The 4,232-nt window shown below is 34.7% G+C and overlaps 1 protein-coding gene across 1 annotated transcript; it reads right to left on the bottom strand.

The window, feature by feature from the left end:
* Positions 296-2,445, bottom strand: LOC18784074 (transcription factor MYB113). Its single transcript, XM_007216288.2, has 3 exons — positions 2,325-2,445; positions 1,114-1,243; positions 296-941 (listed from the first exon to the last, which is right to left on the bottom strand). Exons 1-3 carry the CDS (start codon positions 2,443-2,445, stop codon positions 455-457), a joined length of 738 nt encoding a protein of 245 aa, XP_007216350.1. The 3' UTR covers positions 296-454.

Consider the following 4,232-nt stretch of genomic DNA (forward strand, 5'->3'; position numbering starts at 1 on the left):
TTAATTGGTAATGATTTTACTTATTTACAGTAAGTTGTGGAGATTTCATATTTATCTTTAATTTCTTTTTTGGACGAATTTATCATTATTTTTTTTTATAATCATACAATAATATTAAATTAACACTTATAAAATTGTCAGCAGGATATAGCTTAGTTGGTTGAACTCTTTCACCACCACTCATGTCATGTGGGTAGAGATTCGAAAACTCTAAATACCCAATGAATATTTCTGTAAACCCCTCTCCTCAATCTTTTGTACTTAAAAAAAACACCAACAAATAAAAACTAGTAGTACACAAGCTAGATGTTACAATGCAAAGTAGTCATCAAACATGAAGACAAGAGAAAAAGGGACGATATCTGGAGCGACATTACAAAGAGTTGAACAATAATAGACAAATCAAAAACAGTTGCTGATAATTGCTACTAGGAAGACTTACTTAAGAACTACTTTATTCTTCTTTTGAATGATTCCAAAGGTCCAAGTTAAAAGAGAAATCACTTATACTCAGTTCTTCTTCAGAAAAATTGATGCATGTTCTTGCCGATTGTGGCATATCATCATCAACCCAAAAACTCGTGAGCAGTTCTTCATCAAACCCAGGACCAGAACCTGTAGCTGTTTCAGTAGCATCCTTGTCATCTAAAAAGGTATCCCACCAATCATTTCCAATCCTTGTTGATGGTGATGTTTGTGATGGCGTACTAAAATTTTCTTCTAGTTGAGTATGGTCCAAAACTGGTTCTTCAAAACTCGAACAATTTGAACTTTTGGTGAAACTTCGCGGTTGAGGCCTTGTGACGATGGGCTTTATTGTTTCTTGGAATTTTTCTTTCGTAGTCGTTTTCAGGAGAGAATTCGTCCGCCGTCGGGTGTTCCAATAATTTTTCACACCGTTCGATGTCCTTCCTGGAAGTCTTCCAGCAATCAGTGCCCACCTTCAACACATAATTAACATGAGAAAATGAATACATTCGTATGATAAAATTTCTGCTTCTAAGAGTTCTTAAAGCTAAGTTATTTTCAATTAATGAAGGACAAGAACGAGTACAATAATGACGATGTGCATGTGGAGCTTGATAGTTAGGAAGGAGACTTATTTATTGGTACCTGTTTCCTAAAAGCTTGTGAAGCCTAATTATTAGATCTACTTCATCCTCTGTAAACTCTCCTCTCTTGATATTTGGCTTCACATAGTTCAACCACCTTAGTCTACAGCTCTTCCTGCATCTGTTTAAGCCTGCATACATACATAATGCAAAAATTGTATAACATCTTTCTCGAGGTAGTTTTCGATGTGGAATATGTATATCGGTATGTCCGCCTCTCGTGTGATATCACTTGAGCCAAATATTAGGGCCGGCCTTAAGATTTTGGCGGCCCATGGCAAAGTCAAAAAGAAGGCCCTATAAATGCAAGACTACTTACAAGTAAAAATATTTGTTTTCATTTATACGTGTGTATATAGAATGTAGACCTTGTACAACTAGTAACAAAAATTAGGCCTTAAAAAAAATTTCATTTTACTTGTGAAAATGTATAAAATTTTTATATATAAAGCAAGATTGAACATAAGAAAAAAAAAAATTTAAAGAGATTGGAAGAAAAATATGACATTTTAAGTAGTAAAAATGCACCAAAGGAAGAAAGAGGGGTAGAACAATATATGTTAATTATTATATAAACCACAAACCAGTCCTTCCAAAGTCATTTATAGTCGTTTTTTTCCCCAAAGATAGTCCATTTGATACATTTATAATCAGAACAGCAACTCATCAAGCATCATTAAAACAAAAGTTTTATTTCTTAACACTAGTAGGACTTGAACATAGATTTGGTTTGAATAAAATCAAAGAGAAACCATTAATGCAAGATGGAACTTCAGAAATCTTGATGTTATTAGCTTCTTATATATACTCTAGAACTTTATATATACTAGTATACTATTGTACCTCATATTAAGAAACTATTTTAGAAGCAACTTTTAAAAGAACAATAAAATAAACAAATATTTTGGGGCCCTCCTTGAGATGGGGCCCAGGGTAGTAGCCCTTCTCACCCTGCCTGAGAGTCGGGCTTGTCAAATATGTAGATAGAGAAAAAATATATTTGATGATAGGGAAATAGGAGCACGAGTGCTTGGCAAAAAAAATATAAGAGCACGAGCGGCTGTTGAGCCTAGCATGTGAATACAGAAGTTCAAGACCCTCTAAACAACGCTAATGCAAGGCTTCACTGCTTAATTAAGCTATATATACCATCTTTATATATATATATATCCCTCTTTTCGAGAGTTATATATATTTTACATGAATGAATACCTGCTTTGTAAGGAACCTCGTGCCACTTTCCTTCTCCATGATTCTCCATGCACTTGCTCAGAAGAGCATCTTCCTCTTTAGTCCAAGCTCCTTTTTTCACATCCAAGTTATTTCCCCCCATCTGGTGTCTTGGCCAGCGTTATGCTAACAGCTAGCATGTCTTGTGCCTGCTAGTTCCTATATAAAGTTCCGGAGAGCACCAAAATCAACCTTTCAAGGGCAGTGACGTGCATGTCTCATATCCACATAAGCAAAAAGTAACAACTTTGAACGATCGCAGAGTCAGTTATTCTCGATCCTCACCCACTGATATACGGACTGTCAAAAACAAAACAAAAGTTTATATATTACATATAAAAAGTTGCAATTTTCTTTTTTTGGTAGAGAAGTCCAACACAAACACCAACGACAAACTTTGGTGTGGAAACCGTACACAAATCATTGAAAATTAACTTAGAATGGAAAAAAATTCTCGGTAATATTCAAAGCAAAATCTAAGAATATGAATGCAGCATCGTGTAACTAGTTAGTACACACATATCTCTATCAACCTTCGGTACTGTTTTGGAATCTAGACACAACACCTAATTAGTGAGAGATTTAGGAATTTTCATTTCGGGAGTCAATGTGTAAAATCACTACTACAAAAAGTGAAAAAGACGACCAGAAAACAACGACGGTCTAAGTGAAAACCGTCGTGGTTTATAAAAAGACGACGGTTCTAAAAACACCGTCGTGTAATACAACCTTAGACAACTAAAAAATGGAGTTTCAAATGGCTGTTCAAAAACAACGACGTACATAATTAAACAACCGACGTCTATTTGAAACAGATTTCCTCAGTGTAAAATCAATGCCAACAAAGAACGGCAGAAGTTATGAATCGACCGACGTAGAAAGTAAAGACGACGATTTCAATAAAAACTGCCGTTTTTACTCATAAAATAACACGACGAGGTTTTCGTATAAGACGCCGTATAATTACAAACAAATCCACGGCTTTAAAATACAAAATATCGCCGTATTAAATTAATTTACAACGACGGAAAATATAAATATATCGACGTCATTCTCGTATAGTTCTACTACGTTATCTTTAAATCGTACAATAAAATTTATCGTCGTATTTATTCATTTTATACGTCGTACCTTTAATTTTAACGGTCGTCTTAATAAGAATTTTTGTTAACAATTTTTTTCTTTGATTTTCTTATCCTACGTCGGTAGATCTACTTAATGACAAGAATTGAAATAACCACGACGGTTTATATAGAACACCGCCGACATAATCAGTTTTGTCTGAGATCCCAAGGGTTACGAAATCTTACCAGATGGAACTCTGTTCCACATCATAATCTTAACAGATGACACAGATTTGCAAATATTGCGTCGTGTTAGTTTACAAATTCTAGAACATTAATTTCCCTCATTTTAAATTTCCTCGGGAAAGAAAAATCTATTTATCACGCTTTGGAATTGAAAACTAAAACTGAAAGAATACGGGAAAAAAAACTCCATTTATAATTTAAAATTAAAATCCACGTCGGTTGTAGTACACTTAACGACGTTTAACAAAATAATCTACGTCGGTAATTATAAATCTACCGCCATCGTAACTTAATATAGACGACGAGAAAAGACGACGGTAGAACAGAAAACCGCCGTTGTTTCAGTTTCTTTAACATATCTTTCTGCAGGACTTGTGTAGTTCAAAGCATTGACAATGTCTTCATCATATCTCCCAGAAACTACTGATTCAATTGCTCATGCTTTAGAGGCCATCTGAAGCCATTTCTATTCTTTATCGCATTCTTGAAACCCATCTTCTTCTTCTGAAGCTCTACGGATAAAGGAAGAGGCTATCACAATAAATCCGACGGATCTTCTTAGGCAAGAAAATCAAGCAAT

Source organism: Prunus persica, chromosome G3 (genome assembly GCF_000346465.2).
Source record: "Prunus persica cultivar Lovell chromosome G3, Prunus_persica_NCBIv2, whole genome shotgun sequence".
Taxonomy (NCBI): Eukaryota; Viridiplantae; Streptophyta; class Magnoliopsida; order Rosales; family Rosaceae; genus Prunus; species Prunus persica.